This window comes from Schistocerca nitens, chromosome 3 (assembly GCF_023898315.1).
Source record: "Schistocerca nitens isolate TAMUIC-IGC-003100 chromosome 3, iqSchNite1.1, whole genome shotgun sequence".
NCBI lineage: Eukaryota > Metazoa > Arthropoda > Insecta > Orthoptera > Acrididae > Schistocerca > Schistocerca nitens.
The window spans coordinates 406,584,316-406,601,981 of record NC_064616.1 but is presented as its reverse complement, the minus strand read 5'-3'; the positions used below and the strand labels follow the sequence as shown (position 1 = coordinate 406,601,981).

The 17,666-nt window shown below is 39.1% G+C and overlaps 1 protein-coding gene across 2 annotated transcripts in view; it reads left to right on the top strand.

The window, feature by feature from the left end:
* The window catches only part of LOC126248346 (proton myo-inositol cotransporter-like), a 544,708-nt gene that overhangs the window by 487,426 nt on the left and 39,616 nt on the right, over positions 1–17,666 (top strand). For both annotated transcript variants that reach the window (XR_007545464.1, XM_049949254.1), the window contains exon 6: positions 17,124–17,363. Coding sequence is in view for 1 of the 2 variants with exons in the window: in XM_049949254.1 (XP_049805211.1) it covers positions 17,124–17,363 (240 nt within the window). In the remaining variant the exon portion in view is untranslated. The remainder of the gene's footprint in view (positions 1–17,123; positions 17,364–17,666) is intronic.

Sequence of the window (17,666 nt, the reverse complement as noted above, 5' to 3'; positions counted from 1 at the left end):
ATCTAACATTCCACTCAGGACTACATTACCCTAAAATTTGAGAGATTCAGTAGATTTTCTTGTAGATTATGTTATCATAGTGTATTGCTTGTCAAAATTTTAATTTTATACAAATGCTAAGTATGACAATTCAGTAAAATGCTCTTTGTGACTCATCAGTTTCATCATCTTCATGAAAAATTATTTAAAATTTGAAGGCTCTCTGATCAAGTATTTCATAAATACATCATACACAACAAAATTTGGGTTTAATTTTGTGACATATGTAGTAGTATATTTTAAGAGAGTCTTAGCATATTTTCAGTGTGTTTAATAACTGCGGCAGTTACTTAGGTATTAATTTCAACTAAGTGCTTTTTTTGTGTCTTTATTCACTAAGATTTTTTGTTTCAGTCCTAATAAAAAGCACTACTTCTAAGATTGTAAGTAATTGTTGAGTACAGTTACTGCTTAGAAGCAAGAGTTCTTTAACCTCATATGAGCACATGGTTTTCAGTTACTCAAAAACAGTTTTAAAAGATAGATACTGTCATTTAATACAGTTTCCTAAAGTGGGTTTGATTTTGAAAATGACAGAATTCAAATGTGAACATAAACAAGTCTTGAGCATTTTGCTGTAGTTTTAATTTTAATTTTTATTCTTTCTCTTTTAACATGATGGCTGTGACTGAATTTGACACTAATAGCAGAAGCACTCCTAGTATCACTCCTCAAAGCCCCACTAAGAAATGGGTTTTCTCAGAAACACCTGTCATTACAAAACTTGAAGATGTATCAACTTTGAGAAACAAGTTCATGGCACTGTGGAATTTCACATCACATTCATAAGGCAACTGGGTTGTTTGGTTAACTGTTTGTCAGTACATATGGAAAATTTTGCAGTGTAAGGTGAAATTTTAAGGGATCAAGTACATGACATGAACTACCGATGGTTCATCAAAGGCGCATGTCTGCACCAGCATGTCTCAGTCTTTCAGGCCTTATGTGCTTATTTATTCCAGCAGCACACAGTGGTAATCTTCTTTTATTTGTTTCATATTAACCAAAAAACTTATACATTGCATGTTTCCACACAGTGTTGATGTTTTTGTATTGCTTTTCTTGTGCCAGCTGAAAATTTTTTGGAAACGATTATCAGAACTTCCATATTTCTCCTCACAGTAGACATTCAATTATGACTTTCTCTGTGTATAACTTACTCCCCACATGAACAAGTAAAACGAAACCAATATCTCACATTTGTGTTCAGAATGTTGCACATTGTTTAAATACAGTGAAATCCTGATTTTCTGAGAAAAATTTACCCTTATAGTGGCAATATTATAGATTAACTTTTATGAATTTCAGCAGATATTGAAGAGCATTTCATTTAAAATATGAAAATTATTGAGTTTATCTTGCAAATTAAACACGGTCAAATTTCATCTTCTTAACTGTTCAAATTAAGAGATCATAGCATGACATCTTCATTTGTTCAAATTATTTTAAGTGCACACCATCCATAAAAATGAGCCAAAAGATCTGGAAATTGGATCAGACTCAAAAGAATAAATGCAATTTGTAGCAAATAGAAACCTTCACACTAGTGATCTAGTGACAGTAATGTAGGGTAATACTTTATGAAGGGTCCTAAGATAAGAAATTCCACGAAAGAAACTTGTGTGATGTATTTAATAAAATATTCTGGAAATAATGGTTTTCTTTCATGGAAATTAGGTCCAAAGAATTATCTTTATGCGACATATTCAGAAGTATTTAATGACTGATGTATTATCAAAGTATTCGTCAATGTGAATATACGTAGCCATATGAAATCCAAATAAATTAATGACAGGAGCTGCAGTGTACATTTGTATTAGAATGAGAAGAAATATATGAAATTGTTCTCATGAAATAACTAAAACCTCACAGAAATTTAAGGGGAGCTATTGATAATTAGTTCATGTCAGCTGAGTCAATACAAATTACTAATATAATGTTCCACTATATAATATTTAATGCACAAAATTGGAATGATTAAACCATCATCACAGTGGCATGCAGATATGCAGTCAGAATTCAGTAATGCTATTTAAACTAACTAGCAATATGTAATGAAACAATTTATTTTTGAGTTGCTGTGAAATTTGAATATCTTTTGATTATTGTTCTCAGCCACAGTTTTCCTACATTACTTTACTGTGAAGAACAAAAGCAGTTATGACTGTGACCTGTTGTCTGGAAAGAAGCTGTGATACAGACAGCAGTGTGAACTTCAGCAAATGTGCCTAAGCAGAAGGAAAAAAACTAAGATGTTTAGCTTAGATTGCATTAGTAAATCAAAAACAAATGTGTACAGATAAAAATATTTTAATTATGATGCTACAGAGCACAATTAAACAGTAAATTAAATGATACAAGTAAAATGAGAGATTATATACAACTAATATGCCCACTACAGTTTCATAATTTGGTAATCAAAGGCACATCAGAAGATGTAAAATATAGTAAATACAAAGATTGGAATATGTGTTTAATTATTAAGAAATGAATAGTGACTGCAGGCTATTAAGAGACAACTTCCTGTGGAGATTATGACAATCTTTAAGAAGCTCTCATTTGTTGTCTTCACTTCATTTTCTGGGAGTTAATTTCCCCACAAAAATATTGTGTCCATGTGTGGCTTTATGATGGATTAGGTCTTAATACAAATAATCAGATACACTTGCAACTAAAAGAATTCACTCTAGTCAAATAATAGTAGAGTTCTTATGAGTTGGTGGCTGAGTAATATGGCTGAAGTATATATTGCAGCTGCACACATAATCGATAGCAACTGGTGAGTGTGTTTGGTTGTGTTAACTCTGCAATAGAAAGAGTTAACTCTGCAATAGAAAGAGAAATGTGCATCTCCCCTTTACTGTGCAAAGAATGATACCTAGGAAAACTGGAAATAAGAAGAGTTTCAGTGACCAAAAATATTAACATTTAAGGAAAACATAGTTCTTTCGTAATAAAACATCATACTTTGCATAACAGGAACATATTATTTTATAGAAAAACTGAAATATTCAATGAAGAATAGTTTTCTGCTGATTATAAATCATCAGTCATCCAGTAGGAAGGACAAATTATGCTAGTACTTCATATAGGCACAGTGCTACCTAACATGTCTTTCTCTGAGCTGAATATTATCTCACACAACTAACAAATGAGAGACATAGATTATAACGTAAAATCCAAATCATGGTGTACCTTGACCCTACAATGCTTTGTGCCATGGTGAGTGTGATGCAAACACACTGGATAGCATTGTACACATTTATTACAATCGCAATCACAATTACAGTAGTTCAAAACCAGAACATTAACAGAAAAAGGCGCTACAACCCATAAGAACATCAAAGATCAAACGTATAAAGTGGTGATGCACTTCCCAGTTGACATCATGTGTTACAATTAATTGGTCACCACACCAGCATCCCCCCCCCCCGTTTGGTTGTGTTTTCTTTTTCTAAAAAAAAAAAAAGGTCCAGAGTCCCGGGCATGTTGCAGGACAGGTGTTTTACCACTCACCCTGCATGAGTTCTCAATGTTGGTACATCTGGTGGCTGCAACTGGCATCTGCTGCTTGGGCTGCTGTTGTCAGTAGTTGGCTCTGTGCGGACTGGTGAAAGGATTTGAGTGCAATGAGGGTGTGCGCTGGTAGTTGTTTGTTTTCATCCATTTGCAGGAGCACTGGTTTAAGATGGTTGGTGGAGACTGCTTCCTCCTGATTATTGCACCATACCTTGAAGGTGTGGGTGCTGCATTGCACAACTGGAAATGCATCCGTATGAGGTGGTGTAAATGGAGGACGGACTGAGTTATTGCAAAGCCACACATCAGCAGAGCTGAACAAGCCCTTATGCATAGAAATGAGCTTATATCCACGCGGTTTGGGTAGTGTCAGACAGAGAAGTGCCATAGTTTCATGTAGGTGGTGCCCAAACTCTAAAACTGCCATTGTCACAGGGAGGTCTGCTGGTTTCTCCAGTAGCAATTCCACTGGTAGATGCAACATTTTGCCATAAACTAATTGAGCGGAAATGTGACCCAAGTCCTCCTTGAGTTTTGACCTCAATCCTAGTAGGACCAGTGGTGGGGCACCTACCCATGTCTCTTTAGTGCACATCAGTGCCACCTTCAGAGTGCAGTAGAATGTTTCCTCTGTTCCATTGCTGTAAGGGTGATAACTAGTTGTCTGAATGAAGTTGCACCCACAAAAATGGAAGAGTTCTTGGGCTAATGCTACCTCAAACCGTCTGCCCCTGTTGGTTGTAATAGTTTGGGGTGCTCCAAATCTTGCTATCCATCCACTGAGTACTGTCTTGGCCACTGTTGTGGCAGTGTTGTCTATGAGCAGAAATGCTTCCAGCCATCTTGTAAAATGATCCTCTACAGTAACTAGATAGCAGTAGCCATTTTAATAAGGTAGTGACCCTACCAGATCCACATGAATGTGACCAAATCTTGCTGAGTGCTTGATGATGTTTCCTGTGTGGCTGGCTATCTCTCTTCCCACCTTGCATTCTTGACATCTCTCACATTGTTGTGCTCACTGGTAGCTGTCTTTATTCAATACAGGCCACATCACCTTCCTTGTCAGCAATAGCACTGTAGCTCTCACTCCCAGGTGTGAAAGGCTGTGGAACACCTTGAAAACTGCTCATCAGAAATTACTGGGGATGAACACGTTTCATATTGTATGTAACATTGCATCATCACATTAAATCTCCTATTGATGTTTTTGCATTCTTCAGTGTCAGACTACATTGTCCATTCACTTGTAATTCATGTAATTCTGGGTCAAGTGTTTTCAGTTTACCGCTCTTACACTCGCAGACACCATGATAAGAAATTGGCCACAATATTCTTACTCCTGTTAATATGTGGACATCTGTGGTGAATTGCAAAATAAAATCTGTATGTCTAAGAAGTTTTGGCAAGTCTTTAGGAGTTCCCTTGCTGAAGAGTACTGTAATTGGTGTGCGGTCTGTGTAAATAGTGAAAGTGTGGCCTTCAATTGAATCTCTGAAGTGAAGAACAGCTGTATATGCTGCAAAAAGTTCCTTGTCTATAGTACTCAAAGCCTTTTGTGTGGCTGTGAACAACAGAGGGAAAAAAAGGCAAGCAGCTGCAAAGTGCCATTGACAAGTTGCTGAAGTGCTGTCCCCATGGCTGTCTGGCTGGCATCTACAATAATCGCTAGTGGTGCATTAATCAGAGAGTGTGCAAGCAGTATTGCCCTGACAGCATACTCCTTAACTCTGTCAAACACCATCACCAGTTCGTTGCTCCAAGGAACCTTTGTTACACCAGCCATGTGTTTGCCCTTAAGTAGTTTTGTTAATGGTTGTAACAGTCTCACTGTCTGAGAAAGGTGGTGCTGGCAGTAATAATGAAGCATTTCAAGAAACTGCCTTATATCTTTGAAAGTTGTGGGAAGTGGAACCTGTTGTGTGACTGACATATCCTCTGTCAGTGGAGTTCTGCCGATATCTCAAAACCGAGGAACTTTACTTTGTTCTGACCAAAGACACATTTGTCTAAATTGACCACCACACCAGCATCTTGGAGTCGCAAGCCTTGGGTTCCTCCTGAGCCTTTGAAAACATAAGGATGTCACCCATGTAGCAAAATAATAATTCTAGCCCACCCAGCAGCTGATGAATAAACTGCTGCCATTTTTGAGCAGCATTTTTCAACCTGAACAGCATGTAACAGTACTTAAATAAACCAAAGAGCATGGTGACTGCCACCTTGTCAGTGCTCAATGGGGCCACAGAAATTTGCAATATGCTCATGTGCATTAAACTGCTCTGAAAAAATGTGCACCTGCCATTGAATTGTTCGCATCCATGATATGTGAAATAGGGTATCTATCCAGGGTAGTTACGGAATTTAACACTCGATAGTCTCTGCACAGCCTCCATGTGCCATCTAATTGCTTGACCATATTTAGAGGTGATGCCCATTGGCCTTGCCTTGTTGTGCCCTCTTGCATTTGCTTCTGTGTGTCTTAACTACCTACTGCAAATTTTTGTGATATGAGACAGTGTGGTTTGGTTGCTACTGGCTGCCCTGGTGTGGTGCAGATGAAATGTTGAGTGTTGTCTTGTGTCTACACTTACACCTTTGCTCTTGTGGGATACCCAGAAATGCTTGTACTATTCTGCGGCATTCATCGTGCTTTCCCACTGCCACTAGTATTGCTTTCCACAGTAGTCCGTCATGTGCTCTTGGAAGCAAAGATCTAGCACCAATGATCTGCTTCCATACACTTTGATTGCTGAATATTTGCTACTGCTAAATGGAGAGGAGTGGCTGTGCTGTATGGTTAGAACAATCCTTCAGGTAACACTCTGATATCTGATCCTGTATGTAGCAAAAATGTCATGTTGGAGCACCTATCTGTTACGAATGGCTGCTTTGCCCAGTTGGCCAAGGTTGTAAATCCTACCTTCCAATCATGGAAGTATTTGTAAAAGCAAAACTTCTCAAAGTTGATGTTGTCATAACCTGGCGTTGCTATGATGTGTATTACTTGCATCCTGGCTACTGCCTCAAAGCTACCTAACTGCTTGCCTGTTGCTTGCAGTATGTGGAACATAGTAACCCAATTGGAAATTCCATTTGAACCCACCTCATGTATGCTTGACTGGCGCAGAGAGAACTTCATTAAGGTGTACATCTTCTGTTGTTGCACACCTGAGTGTGCACTGCAGAGATTACCATTTGTGAACATTTGCTCTGAATCCACTGTGAAAGGTGTGGTAAGGGAACAAATGCCATAGTTCTGTGGGTGACTTAATGTTTGTATGCGATGAGCAGGAGCATCCTTTAGAGGTTGTTGAATGTGTGGGTACTGCCATGGAGCAGAGCATTTGTGAGTCCTGTTGCCAGATCTTTGGTGAAACAGACCGCCACCATGAGGGTATGTTTGTTCATGAACATTTGTCATATTGCATGTAGTTTCACTGTCATCCATTGCCAGTGCTAGCTTCTCCTACATGCTGTGTGTTATGCATTGCTGCCACCTGCACGGCTGAGCTGTGAACTGTCGCTGCTAACTTCTGATGAGGTAGATTGCACCTCACTCATGATGCTCGATCCACTTGTTTCCAACATGCTCTGTTGGGGGCCCCAGCTGAAATAATGCCGTCTACAGCATTGCTTGCTTTGAATTCCATGCATGCCGCCATTGGTTCTGCTCTTTCTGTCAGCACTTGGAAAGGTACAATTTTGTTTACAGTCGAAACGATTCTCATATTTTCGGGAAGTCTTTTAAGACCCATCATGTGTAGCGTTTGCTCCGGTATCAAATCTTGTCCTGCTACTGAGTGAAGTTTGTGCAGAAGTTGAAATGGTGATTTCTTGCCGAACATTTGTCTGCCGTTAATCTATAAAGCATGTGCTCTGGAGAGGACGTAAAAGTTTCTTACGAGACAATTTTTTAATTCTTATCTATTTTGTGCTGTCAAAAAATATAAAAACAAAAGTTCTGGTCTGAACATCCAGAACACTGTGTTGTGTTGTCCTACAGTGCATTGTTGGCTGTAGTAGATACTGATGCTGTTACTGTTGATGTCAGAGGAGGGAGCAGTCATTATTTCTACTGACGTTGAAGTGTGGACACAGCCCTTTGGTATCGACCTCCCGTTTTATCCCTCCATTGTCTGACAGTGTCGATATTTCTCGTTCTGATCAGGGTCACCACTGTAGGAATGCTTGGTGCAATGGTGAACTCGGTACAAACAGCCTGAATGGTGTTTTACACTTTTATTACAGTCACAATTACAAGGGCACAAAATCTGAAAGTTAACAGAAAAAGACACTAAAACCAGAAGAAAATCGAAGATTAAAAGTATAAGAAAAGGTGCTCACTTCCCAGTTGAAGTTATTTGTTATAGTCGATTGTTCAGTCGGCACAACCTCAATGCTGCTACAGATGTCCGATTTAAACTACTGCTACCAAATGAGGATATCTTAAGACCAACTGGGGATTGAACCGGAACCTCTGTAATTATTTTTTGGTGCTCACATTAAAAATAAATGGTGTGTAGCTTATACTGACCTGAATCATATTTCAAATTATTTGTCAACACAAAACAGCACGAGTTATGAGAAAGCCAACCAAAGAATGTATAAAGGCGACAACTGTTGAAAGAAACTGGGTAAAGGAGTTTGTAGACAGCTATTAAAATTAAAAGTACTAGCTATATTTGAGATGGCTATATCTTAATATAGAACAGTAATGGCCCAAGCATAGAAGATTAATAGATGGAACATGATACTGATGAATATGGACATAAAGTAACATCCAAGGAGAAAGTAAAAGATTGAGGAAATTCGAAAAATAAAATAATGAGGAAGAAGTTTGTTGGTTTTCTTTTATGGGAAGAAGACTAACATACACCAGAAGGATTAAGAGCTTTTAAAATGATAAGAAAATGAATGTGTTCCCTTGAGTGGTTTTTGTAAATAAATATTTTTTGAAATACTGTTTAACTGGCATATTATTTGTCAGGCTCAGAGAACAAAACAAAGGAAATAAAGTGAGGAAGTGGATTACAGGTTGCATGAGACAGGAACCAAAATGAAATGTAAGCAAATGTGTAACTAGAAGGGTGGTGGATGAGATTTAAACATAAAAAATTGTAAATAAACTTAGGTGGAAAAAAAAATATCATTATTAAAAGCTTGCTCCCTCCTTCCATCAGGCCATAAATGTTTCTTATTAATGCTAAACGACACTTTGACTGCCATTCCACTATCACTCAATGCTGGTAACCAAATGAAGCTAATTTGTAAGCAAAGCAAACTTTATTATAATCATCATCATCATCATCATCATGGTCGAGGAACCAGTTTAATGTCCCATTGGGAGCAAGGTCATACAACAAAACAACAAGAATCTGGAAGAGAGCACCCTGTATAAAGCTGTGCCTTAGCACTCTTCAACACTGATTCAGATTTTTTGGATTTGGCATTATCAGACAGGAATTTAAATCCTGCTTTTCAGAAATAAAGGGCAACTAAAACAAATAGACTTACATGTTCAGCAAACTAGACAAAGAGGCAGTAGTGTCGTGTCTCAATGAAGAACTTGATACATTTAGCTATGGAGAGGAGCATGTAGAAGAACTGTGGCTCAAGTTTAAAAGAATAGTTAACTAAGCTCTTGATAAATATGCACCTGGTAGAACTGTTCATGAGAGACCCACCATGTCAGTGTCTCTGCAGTGCAGGTGTACAACTAAGTATAGAGCTATAGATAATGTGTTGCTGAATAAAATCAGTTTGACTGTCAAGAGGGCAATGCATAAAGTCTTCAGTGACCATTCCTATCAGAAAATAAAGATCTCTGACAAAACCCAAAGAAATTCGGGTTATATGTAAGGGAGTTAATGGTGTGAAAGTTACTGCCCATGCAACCATGGACAAGACACAACTGAAATTGGGGATAGCAAAGCGAAAGCAAAAATTCTGAACTCCATTTTCAAATGTTCCATTGCAAAGGAAAATCCAGGAGTATTGCAACTCGTGCACCACTCCAAAGACTAGTGCTATAGATATTAGTGCCAGGATGTTAAGAAGCAGTTGAAATCACTAAAATGGAACAAAACGATGGGGGCTCAGAGGGTGTCCTATCAGATTCTGTACCAAATTTGTGGCTGAGTTAGCCCCTCTTTTAGCCATAAAATACCATACATCCCTTGAACAACAAGGAAGTAGTTGGAAGAAGGCATATCTCCCACCCATCAACAACAAGGGAAGAAGAAGGTAACCACGAAACTATTATCCCATAGACTTGACATCCATTTGTCAGTTGTATCTTAGAATGTGTTCTGTGCTCAGATGTAATGAGGAGTCACAGACAGAATGACCTCCTATATGCCAACCAGCATGGATTCTGAAAACATAGCTCATGTGAAACCCTGCAACACACATCCTGAAAGACTCAGATGAACGGAGTCAGGTACATGCATTTATTGATTTTGTAAAAGCATTTGCCTCTGTACCATACATAGGATTAATATCAAAAGCACAGTCATAGTGAAATGTAACAGAATTGAAGATTTCTTGATATGTAGGATGCAGAATTTTATCTTGGATGGACACTCATTGACAGCTGCAGAAGGAATTTCAGGCATACATCGTGAAGTGCGAGTGTATCCTTAGTGTTCATGTTGTGTATTAATGACCATACAGACAGTGTTAATACACTCCTGGAAATTGAAATAAGAACACCGTGAATTCATTGTCCCAGGAAGGGGAAACTTTATTGACACATTCCTGGGGTCAGATACATCACATGATCACACTGACAGAACCACAGGCACGTAGACACAGGTAACAGAGCATGCACAATGTCGGCACTAGTACAGTGTATATCCACCTTTCGCAGCAATGCAGGCTGCTATTCTCCCATGGAGATGATCGTAGAGATGCTGGATGTAGTCCTGTGGTATGGCTTGCCATGCCATTTCCACCTGGCGCCTCAGTTGGACCAGCGTTCGTGCTGGACGTGCAGACCGTGTGAGACGACGCTTCATCCAGTCCCAAACATGCTCAATGGGGGACAGATCCGGAGATCTTGCTGGCCAGGGTAGTTGACTTGCACCTTCTAGAGCACGTTGGGTGGCACGGGATACATGCGGACGTGCATTGTCCTGTTGGAACAGCAAGTTCCCTTGCCGGTCTAGGAATGGTAGAACGATGGGTTCGATGACGGTTTGGATGTACCGTGCACTATTCAGTGTCCCCTCGACGATCACCAGTGGTGTACGGCAGTGTAGGAGATCGCTCCCCACACGATGATGCCGGGTGTTGGCCCTGTGTGCCTCGGTCGTATGCCGTCCTGATTGTGGCGCTCACCTGCACGGCACCAAACACGCATACGACCATCATTGGCACCAAGGCAGAAGCGACTCTCATCGCTGAAGACGACACGTCTCCATTCATCCCTCCATTCACGCCTGTCGCGACACCACTGGTGGCAGGCTGCACAATGTTGGGGCGTGAGCGGAAGACGGACTAACGGTGTGCGGGACCGTAGCCCAGCTTCATGGAGACGGTTGCGAATGGTCCTCGCCGATACCGCAGGAGCAACAGTGTCCCTAATTTGCTGGGAAGTGGCGGTGCGGTCCCCTACGGCACTGCGTAGGATCCTACGGTCTTGGCGTGCATCCGTGCGTTGCTGCGGTCCGGTCCCAGGTCGATGGGCACGTGCACCTTCCGCCGACCACTGGCGACAACATCGATGTACTGTGGAGACCTCACGCCCCAAGTGTTGAGCAATTCGGCGGTACGTCCACCCGGCCTCCCGCATGCCCACTATATGCCCTCGCTCAAAGTCCGTCAACTGCACATACGGTTCACGTCCACGCTGTCGCGGCATGCTACCAGTGTTAAAGACTGCGATGGAGCTCTGTATGCCACGGCAAACTGGCTGACCCTGACGGCAGCGGTGCACAAATGCCGCGCAGCTAGCGCCATTCGACGGCCAACACCGTGGTTCCTGGTGTGTCCGCTGTGCCGTGCGTGTGATCATTGCTTGTACAGCCCTCTCGCAGTGTCCGGAGCAAGTATGGTGGGTCTGACACACCGGTGTCAATGTGTTCTTTTTTCCATTTCCAGGAGTGTAGTAACCTCAGACTTTTCACTGATGATGGTCATCTATAATGAAGCAATGTCTGGGGGGGGGGGGGGGGGGAAGGTTGCACAGACATTGGCAGCTTGCTTTAAATGTTCAGAAACATAAAACTGTACACTTCACAAAATGAAGAAAAAAAAAAGTATCCTATAAATATAATGTTTGTGGGTCACCAGCTTATACAAATACCCGGAGTAACACTTTATAGAGATACGAAATGGAAAGATCATGTAGGCTCTGTTGTAGGTAAAGTATGTGAAAGACTTCAGTTTTTTGGTATAATACTAGGGAAATGCAATCAGTCTACAAATGAGATTATTTACAATACAGTCTTGTGACCCATTCTAGAGTATTGCTAAAGTTTCTAGGACTCGTATCAAATACAACTTTTTTTTTTTTTTTTTTTTTTTTTTTTAATTTTTGTTTTAGGGCGCAAAACTGCTATGGTCATTAGCGCCCGAAATACAACTTAACAGGGGGTAATTGAACATATATGAGGGGTTCAGTACAGGTGGTTATAGGTTATACAACCCATGAGAGAGAGTCGTGGAGTTATTGAAGAAAATATACTGGCGAACACTTAAAGATGGAAGCAAACTACAAAGAGAAAGCTTAGTTACAAGTTTCAGCAACTAGCTTTAAATGATGAATCTAGGAACAGACTACAACCTCTCCACATACCACTCCCATAGGGATCGTTACGAAAAGATTTAGACTAATTACAGCATGTACAGAGGTGTTTACTCAATCATTTGACCTGCAATCCATATGTGAATGTAAAATAATGGACTGTTCCTTGTGCCATGCACTTCGCGGTGGGAGTGCAGAGTATGGATAGGAAAAAGAAAGTCATGGCTATTACGCCACATACAGATATTATTACAATCAATTACACTCTTTCTATTGGCTTAATCTGCAGTGACTAATGCATTCTTCTTTGAACTCGTACTCTATATGAAACAAACTCTGTTTATTACCTAATTATTCACATTCACATTCATCTTTGTTGTTCTTGTGGTTGACCTTATTTATGGTTTGCAAATTATAGCTTCTCTAAAATGAGATTGTTTCCTAAACTTCCCACTTGTTAATAACATGTAAAATTAAAGCCAAACAACACGTTCAGAGAATTCCTTGTATTTAAACATTTTGTTTGTCCCTATTATCAAGGTCTTCCCCCCCCCCCCCCTCTCTCTCTCTCTCTCTCTCTCTCTCTCTCTCTCTCTCTCTCTCTCTCTCCTTTTTTTTTTTCAACCACTGAACAATGTACACAGACTGACCAAAACATTATGACCACTGCCAACCATAGGACTGAATACCATCTGGTGATATTGCAGGCATGCAACATGGTAAGAAAAGTATATAAATGGAGGAGAAATGAATAGGGACTCATTCTAGTACTGATATGAGCCTTATAAGTGACTTTGACCAAGGGCAGATTGTTATGGCTTAGCACATGAGAACAAGCATCTCCAAAATGGCTCAGCTGGTCAGCTGTTCATATGCTACAGTCATGAGCATGTATAGAAAGTGGTTGAAAGGTAGTGAAACTATGAGTATGCCCTAAGGTGTTGGACGTCCACACCTCATCACAGAACATGGAGGTCGGAGGCATGTCTGCTCTGTGAAACAAGATAGACAGAGATCTGTGATAGATCTAATGGCAGAGTACAGGCACAAAAATGTTTCAGAGCCCACTACCAAATGCACATTGTTGAAAAGGGCAGTCTGTCGCAGATGACTCTTACATGTTTCCGTGTTGACACAGTGACTTTCTCCACTATGATTTCAGTGGGCATCGAATCATCAACACTGGACTGTGGATCAATAGTAACATGTCACATAGCCAGATGAATCGTGTTTCTTGCTACACCAGGTCCACGGTAGTGTCTGGATTTGTCATCATTCTGGTGAACGACTGCTCAAAACGAGACCCACACCCCAGATGCGTGTGGTTGGGAACAGTATTGTGCTACAGAGGACAATAACCTGGGCTTCTGTTGGACAAGTGATAATAATCTAAGTTATCATTACAGCTGTGGGCTACATGAACGTTATTGCAGATCACCTGCATCTCTTCGTGCTTGAGGTCTTCCCTGACGGTGATGGCAGCAGGATAACTGTCAGTCACAAGGCTAAAATCATGTTACAGTGGTTTGAGGAGTATGATAGTGAAATTGTATTCATGTCTTGGCCACTAAACTCACCTGACCAGGTGCCAGCCCCATGCCCACTAACAATAGGCCCGTAATTTACAGGAATTGTGGGACTTTTGCATAGATATTTGGTGCCACATACCCTGGGAAACCTACAAAGGACTTGTTGAATTCTTGTCACACAGAACTGCTGCAGTATTACGTTCAAAAGGTGAACCAACATGCGACTAACCAAGTTATCATAATGTGTTGGCTCAACAGTGTATATATATGGACCCAACATTTTTTACAAATATGTGCCTATAGTTCTGTTCCTTTTTTATCAATTTAACTTTTCTTAACTAGTTTGTTTGGATGTAATTTTATCGCCCACATTTGGTTTTGTTCCACCTCTCTCTCTCTCTCTCTCTCTCTCTCTCTCTCTCTCTGCTGTGGAAAAATTGTGAAAGTAATGGGCCAATTTGATAACAAATTTTTTTGTAATTTTGGTTGTAATTTCTCTCTTGGGAACTGCCCTAAACAAGTACTGAAAATATGCTGGGCACTCAAGAACAAAATCAGTTCTGGATATTTTGATTTGATCATAACAACCCTTTCATTGTAAATCAGTAGTCATAATAGTTCAGAAAAACTTAACATTTTCATTGTGATGGTCATTTATTAGTTTTCAAGCTTGTGTGTGTCCATACTGAATTGCCCTTATTTATGGGAGGGGCAGATTGGGCAGATGGCGGAGTGCTTAAACATTATGTAAAAGTAGCCAAGAACAATTGTCGTTGTTGTGTAATCATATCTCAGAAGTATCCAAAACTCATAATGTGTTTAAACATGCAAATATCCCAGTTCACCATATCCAGTATCATTTAATGCCAGAACGCAATAAAAATAAACTGACAGTACAGTAAAGTGTAATGTGAAAAAATGGGAGACAAACTAAAAACTTAAGCATGTGTGTTCATAAGCTGTTATAATATGCCATTATGATGTATACTGATTAATATGGCAGTACACCGCCCCATGCCATGTTCATACAGTACCTGCTCATTGGTTAATGTATTCTTATTGATTGACTTTTCCTCCTAAATAAGTCCAAATCTGTTCACTTTGTACAGCAAAATTTCATCTCCTCTTTGTTGATTTTTTAAAAAAATCATTGAATAATTTAACTTGTTTAGATAATGCACCCACTCTCCAGCCTAATTTTTCTACTGACACAGTGAAGATTGATTTCAATTGTGTGTTGTATTTTGGGTATGTCCTTTCTAATGTAAGACCCATTTTATGTGGTTTAGGTATAATTTCCTAAAATATATTGTGTGGTTAGGAAACTGTAAAGACAAATGGTTTTAAACACCATGCAAGTGGAAAAAATACTGTACATTTTCTAACATGATGAGTAGTTAGTTTTTTGGTGATTTGTGTTGGTATAAATTTGTGGTATAGATCCCCCACTTTGTCATATTTCTGAGCAACTTTGAATTCATTCTTATTTTGCATCAGTAGGCTCAAATGATGTCACATTTTCAGTTGTTTCTGAACGTGAAATTTTCCTGTGTTTCAGAAATTTTGGTCCTGGTGTCCAGACACAAAAGAAAAATCAGGATTTCACTGTACTTCTGAAAAAAAAAGTATCTACCAAAGAATTGCAAATTTTGCTGCCAAATATAATATCTTTGCTATCTTTTTCAGTAATATGATCTGGCTAAACCAGTAATCTTGAATCATAGGAAGTACTGGTAACTAATTACAGAACTTGTAAGATTTGCAAGCTGCTGTGCAGTTAACACATAAGAGGCTTTGGAAAGAGAAAGATGAAGCTCTTCTGTGAGCTGATTTGGAAGCACATTGCTCCTGTGTAGCTGAAGATGCTGCATCACACTCTTCAAAGGCAGGACAATTTTTTTTATCCCTTTAGCAATTTTTTAAATACACTACTTACTAGCAAAGCACAGGAATGAAACAAATTAACGTGATTCCTTCCAGTAATATTGAGAGTAATTATAATACTTGGTGGCAGTCTACAGCAGCAAAATTTGTTCGTACTTCTTTTTCCTTTTATATTTATTCATTAAATGTTCTCTTCAGTAGGTGGTTTAAAATTCATTTGCAAAATTGTCCCATTGTGCTATCATTTATTGTTTTTGGGATAATTAGAGTAATAGTTGCATATAAATGTTGAATGTGACCTTTGTAATATCAGCTTTTATTCCAGAATGCACACAATACCAGGAAATTCTGTTCACAAGTAATTCACTCAATCTAAATGGTTTTTTAATACTATATTCTACAAAAGAGAAATGACAGGTGCACTTTAAATTAACTGGGAGATATCCTGACCAGACATCTATAAAGTGCTCCCAGTGATGAGAGAGTTGAAGGTAAACAAACAACTCAGTCACCCTGATCCCACAACAGGAAAATATGTGTTAAAGATGACATTCAATTTCATTCATGAGTGATAGCATTCGCATTCATCACTCTGATTGTTTTACTATTATTTCAAATGAAGTGGCAGAAACTGATGAAAATAAAAAAAAAGAGAGGAAAAGGCAATTAAATTACTGCTTTAACAGAACCACTTCTGAAACAGTAAGAAATTCGAAATAATAAACATTTGCCATATTTTAATTATAAATATCTTTGTGATTACTCTGAAAATAAAAATGTAGTCCATGGATTGCAGTATGGACTACCTAATACATAACAGCCCATATTTTATCTGTGTCCTCTTACCACTATAAGGGTTGTGGAATAGGGGGAGGGGCAAGAGGACTATTAGGAGGAAATTATTGTAGAGTAGACACACAGCCACCTTATGGTGATAAAGAAGTTTGAGGCAGAACATAGTATCTTCACCAGTGCAATGATTTGGGGTACCTAACTTTTGCTTCAGTCTTACTGTCTCATATAAATTGTCATTTAACAAATTCATTTTATCTTACACATTGGAAAAAGGAAAAAAAATAAAAAATGACATTCAATACCAAGTGTTAAGTGCATACACACCGTGTATGCTGTTGCTAAATACACTGACCTTATTTTCTAGACATACTATCTAAACCAAGACATATTTCTTAATTGTAAATGTTTAAGTTAATTTTCACTGGCAGTTCAAATTATCATGAATCATTAATATCATTTTAAGCATTCAGACTCATTGACCATATTTTGTCAGTATAGTTTTGCAGAATCTACAAAGTGTGAGTATTACACTTCTTGTGTTATACATTTATTTCAGCATATAAAAATTACATGCTTTTGTGGGAATAACACTCTTATATGTATGTTAGGTACGATGATGCTCTCAAAGTTCTGAGTTCTATCCGAGGAGACAGAGCAGTTGCGTCTGATGAACTTGAGCTGATCAAGGCTTCATGTCTTGAAGATGAAGAACTCCAGCAAGCAAAACAAGCAGGTTCAGGGCAATCAACTTTTGTGAAAATCCTGAGAACAAGTCACACACGCCATGCATTAATTTTGGGATGCGCCCTGCAAGCATTCCAACAGCTGTCGGGCATCAACACTGTGATGTAAGTACCTTTGCTGGTGATAAGCTGAATGAAAAATGTCTGCTCTTAGGTAATGGAATAAAGTATGTGTAACAATATTTGTGGAGCACAATGAATGAGAGTAAGGGAAGAAAAAATAGAGTACATAATATCACTAGGGAAGCACATGGTGAAAAATTTCAGTATAAGTAAAAAATATTTTTCTACTGGTTCATTTACGTTCCGTGCTTTTAGTATTATGTATTAGCATTGTGGATCTTATTTTGTAGTTGGTATGCCAGCATATGTTCTATTAAATTGGATTAATGTCTAAACTACTATCTT